We start from the raw sequence: 16422 nt of genomic DNA on the forward strand, positions 1-16422 counted from the left end.
ACAGAATCGGAAACAGGCTCCAGGCTCTGAGCCATCAGCCCAGAGCCCGACGCGGGGCTCGAACTCACGGACCGCGAGATCGTGACCTGGCTGAAGTCGGACGCTTAACCGACTGCGCCACCCAGGCGCCCCTCAATGTGGTGTTTAAAAGAGAATATCATATGTTAAATATCATGAAACCACACAAATGCACTTGTTAAAATTAACCATCCTTCTTTCACAAAGCTCAGCCCCACCAGTGGACCTCATCACATCACGTCTCATGTTATTTAGGGTTGAACTCCGTTATACTTTTTCGGGGGTGGGGGAGTGACTAACTATAACACAACACTGGCACAGGAAATTTGTAGAGGAGTGTGGGAGACCAGATGGTAAGAGGCTAAGAGAGCTTTACTAAAGGGAGAATTAAAGAATTATTAAAAGGAGGATGTTTTATGTAATGCTCTATGGGGTACAGTGCTGTCTTTTTTAACTCCTCAGTACAGCTTCCTTAAAATTTCCATTATGCATTAATACTTTTATGGTATAGATACATGGGATTGGGGCAGACTTTCTCAGACTGGGAATAGAGTGAAGACAGTGGTATCCTGAGATAGAATTGTATATTGCTTTCCGCCACTTTTGAAGACAGTCTACTAAAGATTCGATTTTGTAGTGTTTTACTGGTCTTAAAGAATGAAAGAATCAAGAGTATCTGTCTTCCAGAGAATACTACATATGTAAACAGGGGGGCTGATTGAGGCATAACTTGAAGCAATGCAATATTGGTATAGATGGCTAAGGAGCACCGACAGATCATGCTGGCGGGCAGATGTTAGGTGCTGAATTCTCTGAGGAAGAACATTCTGTTAACTTGAAGATAAATCAGGTTTCTTTAATTGGTCTAATGGTCAGATCTGAAGTTGGAGAGCATGTAGAAATAATCTGTGCCTGTTCCTTTAGCTTTGTGTCAAGATACATTACATGTTATGTATTTATTGGCATATGAGCATACAGGAATTATATAGGAAAACTTCTGTGACCTCAAATACTGGTATAATGAAGTGCCCTACATTTAAATAAAATAGATTGTGTGTGTGTGTGTGTGTGTTAATTTTGTCATGGTAGTTGGCTCCAAACAGTACTGTACTGAGTTGGTTATCATCAATTCTCTTCCAAGAAAAATCCTGTTTAATAAGAGCTTTCTCTGTACCTGTCACTCTCTAAAATAATTTAATTGAGTTGTATTCTCATGCATATTGGTGGCAAGATTCTTTCTGTTCTCTATCAAAAAACAGCCTCTTTTTTAACTCCTTGCTTCTTCCTACTTATCTCAGCAATGCGGTTTTCTCTACATCTCTGAAAAAGTCACTCAAATTCTCAAATCGCTCTTACAAATCAACAAAATTGGACAGAAAAAAAACCAGGGGCTGGGAGAATGAAGAGGTTGATATTCTCAAAACTCGCGCACTGAAGGCACATCTTTTATTTGTTCCCTTGGAAGTGGTATTTTGGGTAATTTGTGAGTTTAGTTTTTAAGGTAAAATACAAAAAAGAAAACAAACAGTGTAGGTTTTGGCTAATCCTTGTATGTTTCTATGGTAGATAGGCTGGTCGAATAGGACAGATGACATTTATTTTTGTTGTAGTGTAAAACTTACCTTGCTTATGTTGCTTTATTTATTTATTCAATAAATATTTATTATCTACTATGTGCCAGGTATTTGGGGATCACATGACCAAAACAGTGGTCCTTGCCTACAACGTGTACATAACAGGAAACAAATAAAAAATACATTATAATTAGAAGGGGATAAGTGTTCTGAAAGAGATTAAAAACAATAAAGTAGGTTTAGGGGATCGGGAATGGGGGTAAAGGGTTGGAGACAGGTCGAAGTCATGGGTGGTCAGGATAGGCCCCTTGAGAAGGTGCGACATGAGGAATGAATAACGAAGGTCTCTACTGACGAGATGTTTAGAAAGTGTCTGCTGATATCCGGAGGAGCGGTATTCCAGGCAGAGGGAGCTGCCACAGCAATGGTCCTAAAGTGAGAAAATGCAGGGAAGGCGCGGTTGGATCCTGAGTGAGCCAGCAGGGGAGCGGTAGGGGAGGAGGCCAGGCCAGAGAGTGACGGGCACCACATCCCCTAGGCCTGCTCAGCAAAATAGGGAGCTACCGACTGGCTTCAGGCATATTTGACTTGCTTTCTTGCTGCTGTGTTGACACGGAGGTGAAGGGGGACAGCATGGAAGCAGAGAGGCCAGTTAGGAAGTTTTTGCAGTGTATCGCATGAAAAATGGTGATGACTTCACCGGGCTTGTGCTAGAGGAGGTGGTGAGACGGTGAGAAGTGTTTAGGTTCGGGATGCATTCTGAAGGTAGGTCCTATAGAATTTCCTCACGGGTTGGATGAGCAACTAGAAGGAGAGAGTTACCATTAACTGAGATGGAATGCACTTTTTCTCTTTAAACACATTTATCGATGTTTTCCGTATTTTAAAACACCGTATTATTCTTTTTCCCCAATAAGGAAATGAACACTTAAGATGAGAATTAATTATATGCGTCTTTGGTTTGCAGATAAGCAGTATCGATTTTTTAATTTGATATATACTTGTGGATGTGTTTGTTTCCTTTTATATGAAGAGGTTTTCTTCTCTGAATAACTGTGAGGAGAGAATGCAAAGGTATATTAAACCAATAACTGGAGTTCAGTAAAGTAACTGTGATATTGAAATCATAGAAAGATTTCAGGGGAGAATGGAGTAAAATAACTCTTTCTGGGGTCTTTCACTGATGATTATGGAGGGTAGTTGTTAGTTAAACGTATTTATACTTTTTTTCCCCTTCTATTTCTCCTATCTTGCTCATGGTACTTCCTTGTATTGTTTTCATTGAATATTGTAGGGTTGTTTCTAAGGCTGTCATAAATTCAGAAAGAAGGCTTAAAGAAGTCCTTAAAGAAGGACTCCTCACCTTAAAGAGGAGAACTAAAATCACTACCGGTTGAAACTGTCTTCTGATACAGAATGGTTCCTAATCTTTGTGGCAGTTTGGGGAGGGATAGTGGGAGGAAGGGAGTGGCACAATGGGTTAGTAGAGGGCAACATCATTTCTGCACCATTTTCTAGAGATTTGAATATACAAGGTCTTCATCTTTCAAACGTAAGTTGAAAATATCATCATGAATGAAATAAAATTATTTACACTGGTATCTGATTCATAGAATCTTTTTGTTATTTTGTACTTCTGAAGAAGTCGATGGATACTACAATTATAAATAGTCTCATGAAATCCTTTTAAATCCCAAATTCGGTCCTCATAAATTTGCATGCATAGGAAGTACTTACCCAAAGAATTAAAATTTAAAAAAGTATAAAAGAAAAGAATTAAAAATGGGAGGGGCGCCTGGGTGTCTCAGTCTTTTAAGCGTCCGACTTCGGCTCAGGTCATGATCTCACCGTCCGTGAGTTCGAGCCCTGCGTCGGGCTCTGTGCTGACAGCTCAGAGCCTGGAGCCTGCTTCAGATTCTGTGTCTCCCTCTCTCTCTGCCCCTCCCCTGCTCATGCTCTGTTTCTCTCTGTCTCAAAAATAAATAAAAACATTAAAACAAATTTTTTTTAAATGGAGAAAATAGTCCTAAAAGGAAAATACGACCCCCGAAGTGTAGGGAGAAACAAACTGAAGACCTAGAAAGATTGATAGAGAGGAAACATATTAGGAATGATATGAATGAAGGTCTGTGGTGAACAACGGAATGGAGAAGGAAACAAGGTTGATGGCGGAGGAGATGATTGGCAACAGAGAGTGTACATTATAGCTGGGACAACACTGCTGAGAGGACTCACAGAGGCGGGCAAAGTGAATGGAAGGAAAAATAAAGGAGGAAGCTTTGCTATCATAATATCAACTGTAATATTGTGAAATCTTTGGGACTTATCAGCTTGGAAGAATCACAGTATTCTGTGGAATCTTTTTTTTTTTTTTTTCACTTTAATATGAGCTATGGGGTCTAAATGGGTGACTTTTGTTATTGCTTCACATTCCTATGAAAATGAGTGATCCTGAATTTTTATCGCATTTGTTTCAATAATCTACAAATCTCTATTAGGAATCTCAGTGAGGAAAAATTACTTTATCTGTCCCTGCCACCCCTCCACAACCTCTCCAAGATTTAGACTTAAATCTAGGAGAGAATCGTGTAGATGAATACTGCACAAATAGTTTGAATGGTGCTACCACATATTCCTAGACTCTCATTTAAACTTGAAATTCAGGAGGGGCGCCTGGGTGGCGCAGTCGGTTAAGCGTCCGACTTCAACCAGGACACGATCTCACGGTCCGTGAGTTTGAGCCCCGCGTCGGGCTCTGGGCTGATGGCTCAGAGCCTGGAGCCTGTTTCCGATTCTGTGTCTCCCTCTCTCTCTGCCCCTCGCCCGTTCATGCTCTGTCTCTCTCTGTCCCAAAAATAAAAATAAACGTTGAAAAAAAAAATTAAAAAAAAAAAAAAAAGGATAAACTTGAAATTCAGGAGACCAAAAAACAGCACAGTAGTTTTGCATCTTTCCCCACTCTTCAAACACTGGCCTTTCCTCAGTTTTATATAAGTTTATGTGGAATCACTTACATATAACTCTCAGAAGTTATTAACATCTTGATGATTAGTTTCTGGTAGAAAGGAATCTGTGGTGTTATTGTCTTTACTTTTTTTTTTTTTTTTTTGATTGACCTAATAGAGTCATTGAGAGAGTAAGTGATAAAGGGAGCAAAACTTGACTTAAACTCAGTGTCTGATGAACTTCTTAGTTCATGGAACCCATTATTTTTTATGAAACTCACTGACTGCTATTCCCTTTCCCATTATACCTCTGGGGAAGCATTCTCTTTTTACTGAAGATTAAGAAACTTAGTGAATAATAAAAAAGAAATTATCAAATAGGCTTGTTAAGCCATCAATGACTTTTATTGTCACCATACATCTTATAAGTGACAGCAGCACAGGGGGGACATCAATAACAAACACAATGATATCTTTTATTTTAGAAATACTGTAATTCATGTAGGAGAATGTGATTTACAGATTTCTCAATCTGTCCATTTTAAGTCTAGTCCCCACAAATGCCATGCATGTAGGATGCATTTGGTATTCAGTATTGTGAGGCACTAATCAGCTAAGTACCGTAATCCTCCTTACAGGGTACATTCTTACTTGACCTGGAGCTATATACAGCCACATAGTAACAGCATTACAGAGTAACCTTTTTCTTAACAGGCTCATCACTACAGGATTCTATGACTCCATCCATGAATGAGTGCTGTTTTGTGTGTAAATTTTTAGTAATTCAGTTTTGGAAAAAAAAAATGATTGTAAGCACGTAGAGGTTTTCAAATCATCTGATTAAGGGTGGATCCTATGATTTTGCTAGAACTAGAGAAGGATTAAATGAAAGCACTGCCTGGCACAGCGTTGATGTATTTTTGTCAACAATGATGCTTCATGCTGGACAGATGTGCATTGGTTGAACACAAGGTAAAACTATAAAAATGTGTTAAATGTTGTGTTAAAAAAAAGTTTGGTCTTTTTTGTGTGTTTTTTGATGAATATGAATTGTTTGATTTGTTAAAAGCTTTTCGTAGAAATTCTAGGAATAGAGTCTGTATATTTCATATTTTACAGGATCCTGTATTTCTGTTAATTCCTTGATTTAATGTGTCTTAATGGTTTCAAATTTCCAAATTTGATTACAATGTTATGTTTAAACTATATGGTTAGAATTGTGTAGAATTAAAATAAATCATTTTAAATTTATTTAGCAAAAACCATGCTTTATAAAGCTTTTATAAAGATAGAGGGTTTTTTTCAGGTTATTGATTCTTCAAATATCATTTCTCTTCTTTTACTTATAAATGACAGTAGTTTAATGATCTCTACTAATAAAGGTTATGAGTAAGAGACTTTCCTATAGGTAGTACTTAATTGAATAGCATAAAATTTGAATTTGAAGAAATTAACAGTCTTCAAATTCTTTACTTTCAATATCATGATTCTTAAAAATTGTATAGGTCTTAAGAATTAAAAACAAATAAATATTAAAGCTTAAGTTTCCATGTAAGCTTTCACTGTCTTTATAAATGTTTTCAAATATTTTATACCAGATTATATTTTCAGAGCCTGAATGATTTTTTTTGTAGTATGTGTAGTTGGTATCATAGGTGGTATAATAACGCAAACTACATAGCATGGTTAAAGTTGTAAATATGGTAGAAACATGATGAATTGTTACACAGTATGTAAGTTGAGACTGCCTTTGGGAAATTGTTGAAAATGACTTTAATTGGGAAAGAATCTTTATTTGGAGTTTTTCTATCAGTCAATCTGAGTTTTAGACACAGAGCTTTAAAGAGACTATTTGGTAATTTCTTGCTCTAATCAGAGTAACATTTATTATAGAGGATATAGTGAATATATAGCTAGAATATTTAGAAATAGATTGAATAGTCCATATGATAAAATAATTACAAGCAATGAACAGAAATGCTACACTATAATATGGTGAGAGAGAAAATAATTGTAATAACCTAGATTTCAATAAAGAGGTAAGATGAACAGATATGAGGCACATATAAAGTGAATACAAATATATATATACTGATATTGTTATATCAGAAATAAGGATCGATTGAAGCATAGAGGTAAAAAGTAAGGCACCATATGATGTCACAAATACATTTTATTCTAAAGAAAGGCATAATTTTGGATCCTGCCTCTTAATATCTCAGCATCTTGGAAGGATTAAGTGACATATAACATCTTGGATGAATTGTTCCATTCTTCTGAATTATAATTTGTGCGTGAAATAGTGTTAAATCCTTTATGATTGTTTAGAGAATTGTATAGTTTATCATTATATTCTTTTACCTATTAGATGTTTTCCACCTAATAGGAATAAATGCTAAGACTTGCTTATAAAGGGCAGTAGGGAAGATGGAGATTAGTGATATAGTACTTGAATTTTCATAGGTTTTCTTCAGTTCCTGGAAAAAATGTATGGTGTCTAAGAAAACACAGCAGTTTTAATTCAAAGGAGAGTAAAAATGAAGTAATTCATGATCTAGTTGGTAAAATTATTTGACAGAATATTTTAATATTTTGGACTAAGTGACAGCAGATCCTTCATTGTTTGACAACAGTAGTCGTAGAATAAAACTTGCCTCGCTCCCAGCATAGCTTTAATATACTATAAGATACTATACCTTAAAATGCATCTTTAAAAACTTAATTTCATGTTAAGTAACAGTGACAATAGTTATCCCAATTTCAGAAATCATGAGCACTGTTCTATTTTTACTTAAATCCAGTACAAATCAGCATCTACAGGATGATTCAGATGCTTCAGGCAAATTTCATAATCTCTAGAACAATGTGATTGCTGGATTTAATGTTGAATTCAATTTTTCTAAGGTATGATTTAGCACTTAGATGACTTTCTAAGTGCTAATTAATAATAGGCTTTCTTTTGGAACTGAATTCTATGATAAATATTATTTACCAATAAAATAGAATATATTTTTTTCTATTGTAAAGGCTCACTATAGTCACTTTATTTGTACTCTACTTACTTTCAAAAATTTATGTTCATTCCTCAGGGAATGACATGTTTTCTTTTCTCCGCCCTCCCTCTGTCCCATAACACCAAGTGTGATGCTAAATGTATTACTAGCATCCCCTAATTTACAAAGAGGTTTTGTTTTAAATGTTTAATTGTAAAGTGATTGACACTCAGAGTACATTTGCCAAAGAAATCATTTTATAAACGACTGTTGGATTTTGAAGCTCAACAACAAAAGCCAAAGTAACATGCAACATGCACTACTAAGAAAAGCAGTTCCTTCCTTTCCTTGATAGTGTTATCACTGCCAAGACAGCAGTAGGGGAAAGAGAATAACTAGACTATTTTAGCAAATTGGTGGGTTTGGGTATAGAAGGAAAGAGCATATCATGAAAAGTAGAGATCATCTAAGGGAGAATTAACCAGTTCTTTAATTCAACAGATATTTATTGAGCATCTATTATGTGCCAGCGTCCATAGACCCAGTTGCTGTTCCTCATGAACCTTCTTGCTTTAGAGTATAATATACATTCCTGGATAGAAATGGGTAAGATTACCTAGGGAAGAAGTATAGTAAGGAGGAGGAAGGCCACTGTTAGGTTGAATTGCCTTCAAAATACCCAATTTCTCTGTTAGCATTTTCCGACTTATTTATTTATTTATTTATTTATTTATTTATTTATTTAACTCTCTTGTATGGCCTTAGGTCCCACATTTTAGAGATTAATTTGTATTAACAATCTTAAGGCATGTAAGTTTTTTTTATAATATTATAAAGCCAATACCCCTTCATTCTGATTTAATCTGGTCATTTTTCTTTTGACTCCCAACTGGGATCAAGTATAATGTGGAATTGGAATTTGAGAGCATGAAATCTTTTGAAAAGGAAGGGTGCAGGAGGAGGCTTGATGGGCTGATTTTAGATGGATTCTAGAGATGAACTACCTGGAAAATCCGTGATTTATATCAAGCAATCAAGAATTTGGTAGATTTTATATTTTATAACACAGTTTTCAGTAAACAACAACAACAAAAACCAAAGTGATAGTAACTGAATGAGAACACCCAAAACATTTCCAGTGAAGTTGTATATTTTATATAAATGGGCTGCACTCAGTGTACCTACATTACTGAGGTCTTGGTTCAAATGTACCTTTTCAGGAAGACATTTCTTACCAAAAGTAGCTTCCTTCAGATACGTTTCATAAATTTGCCCTGTTTCAATTTTCTTTCATAGTATTTACCACTGTATGGAATTGCCTTTATTTGTTTAATGCCTAATTTATTTGCTGATTGTCTTGCCTACCAGAAAGAAAGCTTACTTAGGGCAGGGACTTTATGTGTCTCTTCTCTAATGTAGTTCCAGCAACTAGAATCATAGCTGGCACATATTAAGCCCTAAATAAGTATTTGTTCAGCGAATGAATTAACAGTGGAACTACAAAGGTATGATAGACACAGTCCTTCCTGGCTCAAAATTTAAAGTCCAGTGGACAATACAGAACACTAATTAGGTAATTGTAAATAGAATGGGGAATAGAATGTGTGCTGGGGAAATACAAAGGCACAAAAGTGAGCTCTAAGTGATGATCTGATCTTACTGGTCTATGGTAATGAAGTAATACTGCTTTCAAAATTTATATACTTATAGCTAGCTATAAAATTTCCTTTTCAATCCACACTGGATTTTAGGGAAATTAGAATTTATTTAAACAATGAGGGGATGGTCAAAGTGGGCGAGAGGGAGTGGGAGATACGTGCTTCTAGTTACAGAATGAAAAAGTCACAGGGATAAAAAGCACAGCGTAGGGAATGTAGTCAATGATATTGTAATAGCGTTGTATGGTAACAGATGATAGCCACGCTTGTGATGAGCACAGCATAACAAATAGAGAAGTTGAATCACCACGTTGTATGCCTAAAACTTAGGTAACATTGTGTGTCAACGATACTCAAATAAAAAAGTTTCAAAAATAAATGAAGTTAAAAAGATCGTTCGTTTTCTTATGTTTCTTATCTGAGAAACATTAGAATCTTACTCTTGAAACAGTATAATTTCTTGATATTATATTTGGTTTATGAATAATCTGTCTTTTTAGAGACAAATATATTTATTGACTGAGGTTGGAAAAAACACCCCAAAATGTATTTGAATTTCTGACATAAAGTATGCATCTAATGGAGGTTAGATGGTCAGTTTAGAGGAACTGATCTAATTGCTTATTCTTTAGAGTTCTCTAGGGAAATTCTCTTTTATTTCAGTTAGTTTTTTTTAATAGAGTAAGTAGATATAAGTGGCCAGTTAAAGAGATGTGAATATGTTGAAAATTGGCACAGTTAATTTTGACATTTTGACAGAAGTGTCATTATTTTTTTGCTATGCCTAAAGCTTTCATTTAGGCGTATTAACTTGATGAAGTTATGGTGTCAGTATTATAAGATCATAGTCCCTAAGAAATGGAAGAGTTTTAGAATCATGCGCCTTCTCAAAATCAAGGATCCTCTCTTATCATTTCTTTATTCCTAATCTCTATTATAGTATGTGGCATTTAGTTCTTACCTAATACATAGTTGTTAAAATAATATATGAATTAATGTGTATAGTCTAAAATATAGACTTTCAAAGGTTAAATGGCCATATAGGTTCAAATAACTGGTTAATAACAAAAACAGAACCAAGAAACTCAGGTCCCTTAATTCTGTTCTTTTTATGACACATTGCCACCATGCTAAATTATTTTTTTCTTTCGTTATATGTATAAAAAAATGACAAAAAAGTAAAAGGAACTATGTATAATGGGCACACATATATAGGATATTAGGTAGGTTTATGCTCTATTTTGAGTGCTCTGTTTTGATTATGTATTTTATTTTTTTAATGTATTTTTTTAATGTTTATATTTGAGACAGAGAGGGCGAGCAGGGGAGGGACAGAGAGAGGAGACACAGATTCCAAATTAGGCTCCAGGCTCTGAGATGTCAGCACAGAGCCGGACGAGGGGCTCAAACTCATGGAGCCCCGTGAGATCGTGACCTGAGCCGAAGTCGGCCGCTCAACTTACTGAGCCACCCAGGCACCCCTGATTGTATATTTTAAACCATAGGAGTCTATGGTTTTATGTAGCAAAACCAAAAAGATTCAAGTCCTAAATGTTTTATATGTAAGTGTACATTTACATGTCAATGTAAAAAAAAAAATCACGTCCACTTGCCTAATCATAAAACATTTAGGAAAACAGACCAGTTCGTTCATTTTCTGTAATACTTTGTCCTTTGTGGTTCTGGGGAGAGTTTACCCTGGCTATACCTTTGTGTGACATTGAAAGGTGGAAGAGTTACAGAAGCCGTTATTGTCCAGCAGCAGTTGTTGGCAGGCACACGGGCAGATGTGAAAGTCTCCGTGGCTCCTGGCAAGCTCCTGTTAATTGACCACCCTCATGCCATAGGCAGCTGAAATAATTGGTGGCAGACTCCCCAAAGACTCTTGAGATTAACAGCAGCTTCCTAATGAATATTTTAAGAACCCTTGTCTTTTGTTCTTCAGGCTAAGAACAGCAGCATTAACCTCTCTGGCCTTCACTCCTTTGCTGGTTCCGTTGTGTGGCTTTTGATTCTGTATTAAAGCCCTCACTGTATTAAAGCCTGGAAAACCTAGAGTGACTCCTGTTTTTACTAGCCAATCTTAATCGGTACATTGGCAGGCTGCATTTCAGATACGGGGGAAAGAGATTCGACGACACAGAAACTGTAGAGGAGCAGGAGGCTGTTCCTGGGTTGGGTTATTCCACCTGGATCCTTTCTCTGCTCTTGCTTTTAGGCCAAAAAATACATATGTATATACGACACACACACACACACACACACACACACACACACACACACACATCGTGTAAGAAATTCACAACTGAGCTATCCAGTGTTGGTCATCTTTAACTTCAACTGACCCTGCTTTTTTATTGTCTCCTGTTCATATGTCCTGGCAAAAGTCTCTGTAATAGTAATTCTCAACTTCTGTCATCTCCTCGCTGCTTTTCGTGGCTAGTGGTTGACATTTAGCTGGGTTCGTACCAGGGAAGAGGACAGTGTGAATATCTTGTTGACAAAGAGTATTCTGTATGATTACAGGGTCCACTATGTTGTACTAGTGTTAGAGGGGCAGGTTGAGAACTTAATATACAGTCTGTTCTTCTGAGGCTCTAAGGAAGTATGAGGGGTCAGATGGGATGACAAAGAGAGGTGTCACTGAGCTGGCCTTAATCTCAGTGAAGATGGAATAAAAATAGCAGTTCTCTGACTTCTACAAAGATTTTTTTTTCTTTCTGTGATGAATAAGTCATTATTTTCAGTATGTTTTTTAATTGTGTATCTCAAGTTAGAACAGTAAAGAAAAGTTGGAGATATAATGCTAAGATAAAGATTGAGCTGAACCAGTACTAGGAGTGATATAAGTAGCTGATGAATGACAAATGATTTTTAAGAGCCAGCGTTTAGTTTTAGCCAGAAAGTATTCAGCTCTTGAGCCAAATCAGTTTGGCTTCATTATATTTTCAAGTGACTTCAAACTGAGGTGTCAAGAATAGAGAGAATGTCAGGTGGAATTTTTCAGAGCCTCTGAAGAGCAGTTGGGAGATGGTCGAAGTGTATTGAGCAAAGCAAAGAAATCACAGTAAAGTCCATTTTGCAGAAGCAGAGTATGGTGCTGTCTTATTTCAGGGCGTTTAAGTATATTCCATATATAGTGTGCAGGCATTGAAGAACTATATCAAAAGTACCTTTAAAATTTCCTATTTGACCTGAATAAAATGAATATTAGTAAAACTTTTATTATGGCATGACTGTAAAAAGATTTTTTTTTAAAGTAGAACTATCTGAATATAATTCGTCAACCTGCCAGTGAATCAGTAAAACGTTGAATTGTTTAGACGTTGCTCTTCTCATCAGTCTTTTTCTTTGGTTACTTAGGACACGAAGTCCCTCAGTATCCAGAGATCAGAATAGAAGATACGACCAAAGAGAAGAAAGAGAAGAATATTCACAATATGCTACTTCAGATAACGCCATGCCTAGATCTCCATCAGATTATGCTGATAGGAGGTCTCAGCGTGAACCTCAGTTTTACGAAGAGTCTGACCATATAAATTACAGGGACTCCAACAGGAGAAGTCATAGGCATTCCAAAGAATATATCGTAGATGATGAGGATGTGGAGAGCAGAGATGAATATGAAAGGCAAAGGAGAGAGGAGGAGTACCAGGCGCGCTATCGAAGCGATCCGAATTTGGCCCGGTATCCAGTAAAGCCACAGCCCTACGAAGAACAAATGCGTATTCATGCTGAAGTGTCCCGAGCGAGGCATGAGAGAAGGCATAGTGATGTCTCTTTGGCAAATGCTGAACTGGAAGATTCTAGGATTTCTATGCTGAGGATGGAAAGACCATCAAGGCAGAGATCTATATCTGAACGTAGAGCTGCCATGGAAAATCAGCGATCTTACTCAATGGAAAGAACTCGAGAGGCTCAGGGACCAAGTTCTTATCCACAAAGGACCACAAACCATAGTCCTCCCACCCCGCGGAGGAGTCCAATACCCATTGATAGACCAGACATGAGACGTACTGACTCACTACGGAAACAGCACCACTTAGATCCTAGCTCTGCTGTGAGGAAAACAAAACGGGAAAAGATGGAAACAATGTTAAGGAACGATTCTCTCAGTTCTGACCAGTCGGAGTCCGTGCGACCTCCACCACCAAAGCCTCATAAATCAAAGAAAGGAGGTAAAATGCGCCAGGTTTCATTGAGCAGCTCAGAGGAGGAATTAGCTTCCACGCCTGAATACACCAGTTGTGATGATGTGGAGATTGAAAGTGAGAGTGTAAGTGAGAAAGGTAAGCACTGGATTCCAATCACACTTTAGCTGTAGTTGATTCCATGAGGGTTTCTTTTTAGGCTGTATTGGTGATTGACATTTAATAGATATTACTACCTTTGGAAGTTTCTTAATGGTGCTGGCCATGTGAAGAAAAAATTCACATAAAAATTTTAAAAAGTGGATATCTTCTGTTATTCTTGTGGAAGAAAAGTCTATTGGTTTTTTTTTTTTTTAATCTATTTTGCTTTGTTTCTGAAAATTTTCTTGCATCACTTGATGCTGTATTAAAAAAATATCTATTACCTATAGTTGTAAATTAGCATTTTGTATGTGTTTCTTTTGGCAAGAAACAATATGTATTTACTCTAGAATAGCTGAAAAATTCCTCGAAGTGTAATGAATGAAATACAAACTATCCATAATCTTTTCCCCCAAACATAACCATTAACATTTTGTTGTATTTCTTCCCTTTTCCTATGCATTGTATTTTACATGTTTATATATATAATTTTGTTCTGATTTTTTCAACTGATATCATATCATTAGCTTTTTTCCAAAGCCATTAGATGTTCTTCATAAATATGTTTTAAATGGCTGCACTAATCGTCTATTATATAGATGTGTACCACAAACTAACTATTCCTTTATTGGGAGGCATTGCAGTTGCTTCCAATTGCTAGCACAAATAATATTATAATGGTTATCTTTATATAAGAACTTTTGTCTAATACCTGAGAATTTCACAAATACATACTCATGCTTTGATTCTTGCAGACTTTTGGTTCAGAATACCAACTTGCTTTCCAGAAAGGTTATAATGCTCCATACTCCTGTCAGATGTGCTTAAGTTTTGTCTCAAGATACCAAATTTTTGCAGTTGCACAGGGTACAAAATGCTCTCTCTCTGTCATTTTAATTTGAATTTGGTTGTGCAGTTGAATATTTTATATGTTTGTTGGTGTTTGATTATCTTCTATGAATTGTCTGTTCATTCCTTTTATTTCTCCTGCCCATGTTCCTCTTGGGTATTAATTAGTTTTTCTCTTACTGATTTATAAGAGCTTTTTATATGGTTAGGATTTTTACCCATTTAACTGTCATCTGTTTGAAATGTATTTCCCATTTTGATGTTTCTCTACTAGTTTTCTGTGGCCATTTGGAAATATTGAATTTAATATAGCTGTTTTTGCATCTATGGTAATTTTTTTCCATTTCTTTTATCTGTAGAATCTCTTTATTCATCCCCAGATCAGTTAAATATTTAGCTGTGTATTTTCTCATGTTTTTATTATTTACTTTTTTAAACTTTAACTTTTTCATCTTTTTGTAACTTATTTTGGTATATGCCAAAATATACCAGATAGGTGAGTATCTAACATGAATCCCCTGTATCACCCACCCTCTTGCACGACACACACACAGTTTTCTGGCACCTTTGATGAATAATCGACTTCTCCATGAGAATCAACAGGAATCAATAAATTCAAGAAGGCAGCTAGATATGGAATTAATGTGGCATTATTTTGTACTGCACCAAAAATAGTTAGGAAAATGAATGAAAAGCAGTTCCCATTCTGCCCAAAAAACAGAAAATGTGATTTTAAAAATAACCAGTAAGAAATTTAAAAAATAACTAATAAGAAAGCTATAAAACTTACTAACATAAAAGAAGATAGTCATTGAGTGAGTAGGTATTCATTTCATGTTCCTAATTGGGAAGGCTGAATATTGTAAAGATGCATGTTTTTTCTGAACAGTGTCTTGGGGTTAATGATATTTTAGGCATAATCCCAATTGGTTCCTGTATTTTATTTTTAAAAGTGAATCTGGAGGGAGGGTGTGCGGGAGAAAAATGTTAACTCTTTTTTTTTTTTTTTCCCTCTGTGCATTGTAGGCTCACTGGGGACTAGAGATGGTAAATTAGACCGACAAAAGACAGATTAAGAGAGAAACACGTTTATTATGTGGATTGTGCATACCTGTGGGAGCTTCCAGCTACTTGAAACTTAAAGGGGGTGGTTAGAACTTGGGTTTCTATAGTATCTTAACAAAAGAACAGTAAATTTTTAGAGAAATGAAAAGACTAGGAAAGGGACTTTGAGTTTCTAGGTAGCAAATCACAGGAAGATAAACGTATGAGTGAACTAATAGGAGATAAGGGTTACCTAGTAAAGTTTGTTACTCAGACTTCTCTGGAGCCTTCTTCTGCCTGGTAGAATAATTAACTTCTGTCCTTCCTTATAGAGAGGGCAGAGGGGACACATTTACAGATTTATATCATACCTATTTTAGGCTAATGGGGGAGTGCAAGGAGCTTTTCTTGTATCTGCTTCTTAGTTGCCTTCTGCTCAAAATAATCCTTATGCCAAAGTGGCATATTAAAACAAATAAGTGATAAAAACATAGAAAGTAGCACAAACCAAAGGGGAAGGGGTAAATTATTCAACAAATGGGCTTGGACGAAATGTAAATACAGTGAGGAAAAAAAGTTAGACGCTCATTTCATACAAGTTGCATGGAAATTATAAATAATAAGAAAATTGTGTTTATTAAAATAGATCTATAAGAAGAAACTATAGATCTTAATTTTATCATAGAGCATATAGAAAGTTTATTTCCCACAAGCTGTAATACTTCCTTAAGTATAATCAGTAGTCTTTAGTTTGGTCGTTTTCCATGTTTATCATAATATTAAGAGGTAAGAAAAAGATAGCTTGGTTATCTTTAGTGGATTAGTTTAGATTCTGTTACGTACTTCTAGTATTCTTTGCTAAAGTAATGTCTTCAGTTTTACTACTTAAAGATATAAGAAATAAACACATAAAAATCTCACATAAATACAAAGCTATATGAGTTGAATGAAAATTTTATGTTATGCTATTTAGTAGAACTAAAGCATTTATCAAACACAGAAAGAAACGAAATGTCATTCACATCTGTATCCTCCCTTACTTGAACTCC

At 35.9% G+C, this 16422-nt stretch overlaps 1 protein-coding gene across 47 annotated transcripts in view; it reads left to right on the forward strand.

Annotated features, from left to right (window-relative positions):
• RIMS2 (regulating synaptic membrane exocytosis 2) overlaps positions 1–16422 on the forward strand; it is a 617389-nt gene that overhangs the window by 265488 nt on the left and 335479 nt on the right. For all 47 annotated transcript variants that reach the window (XM_040494185.1, XM_040494187.1, XM_040494223.1 and 44 more), the window contains one exon: positions 12552–13477. In XM_040494185.1, the coding sequence (XP_040350119.1) occupies positions 12552–13477 (926 nt within the window). The remainder of the gene's footprint in view (positions 1–12551; positions 13478–16422) is intronic.

This window comes from Herpailurus yagouaroundi, unplaced genomic scaffold (genome assembly GCF_014898765.1).
Source record: "Herpailurus yagouaroundi ecotype Mexico unplaced genomic scaffold, PumYag 186, whole genome shotgun sequence".
Classification (NCBI taxonomy): domain Eukaryota; kingdom Metazoa; phylum Chordata; class Mammalia; order Carnivora; family Felidae; genus Herpailurus; species Herpailurus yagouaroundi.